The sequence below is a fragment of the Penaeus monodon genome, chromosome 21, assembly GCF_015228065.2.
Source record: "Penaeus monodon isolate SGIC_2016 chromosome 21, NSTDA_Pmon_1, whole genome shotgun sequence".
Taxonomy (NCBI): Eukaryota; Metazoa; Arthropoda; class Malacostraca; order Decapoda; family Penaeidae; genus Penaeus; species Penaeus monodon.
In genome coordinates this window covers 45,805,988-45,806,877 of record NC_051406.1, presented here as the reverse complement: position 1 = coordinate 45,806,877, position 890 = coordinate 45,805,988, and the positions used below count along the sequence as shown (strand labels likewise).

General features: G+C 42.6%; 1 protein-coding gene across 1 annotated transcript in view; it reads left to right on the top strand.

The window, feature by feature from the left end:
• The window catches only part of LOC119586538 (unconventional myosin-Ia-like), a 73,617-nt gene that overhangs the window by 37,410 nt on the left and 35,317 nt on the right, over positions 1-890 (top strand). The window contains exon 3 of the mRNA XM_037935294.1: positions 469-584. Within this exon, the coding sequence (XP_037791222.1) occupies positions 469-584 (116 nt within the window). The remainder of the gene's footprint in view (positions 1-468; positions 585-890) is intronic.

Below are 890 nucleotides of genomic sequence, written 5' to 3'. Positions count from 1 at the left end.
CCCAAAATTTAAAGGAAAAGGGGAAATCACCCCGGGGGGCCCAAATTTTCCTAAAAAAAAAAAAAAAATTGGGGGTTTTTCCCCTTGGGGGTTTTTTTAAAAACCCGGAATTTGGGGGACCCAACTGTGGGCAACGTTTTTCCCACAAGATTTACAGTGGCCCAGCCCCTATTAATCCAAACCCGGGGGGTTTTAAAAATGTGAAATGTTCATTTTCCCATTTTTTTTTAAAAATTAGCTGCATTCAACACCATTTTAGTAATTCTTCTCGAAAGAGACTTGGCAAATCGAGTCCTCCAGGGATTGCGAGAGTTGCCCATGGAAACAAACTTTTACAATGTTTCCGCTTAATAACAGATAACAATAAATTTATTTATGTCAAGTCATTCAACCGTATCTCTGTAACCTTGAGTTACCTTTCGAGTCCATTCCATAGGCGACTAATATCCACTTCCTCCGTGCCTGCAGACATACGTGGGGACAGGGCTGGTGTCGGTCAACCCTTACCGCCGCCTGGCCCTCTACACGCCCGAGGTTATCCATGCATACCGCTCCAGCTGCGTCTTCCAGTTGCCGCCTCACATGTAAGTACTGTAACATACTACAAAGAAGTACAAGTACGGCTGTATACTACATTTACGCATGCCACATACTGCTTGTAAGTACTGCTATAAACTACATATAGATACTGCCACACAGCATACTGCACATGTACATTTGGGTTTCGGGGCAACTTGTTGTGTTTACAATATTTTAGTTCACTGACCAATCACAAAGTAAACAAGTAATATTGCATAATAGCCTGTTAACTTCAGAAAAAAACTCCTGCAGGTATCGCACAAGAGTTGGCTAAGCTGTAGACTAGCCAGGAAAGTGACACGTAAACTCGA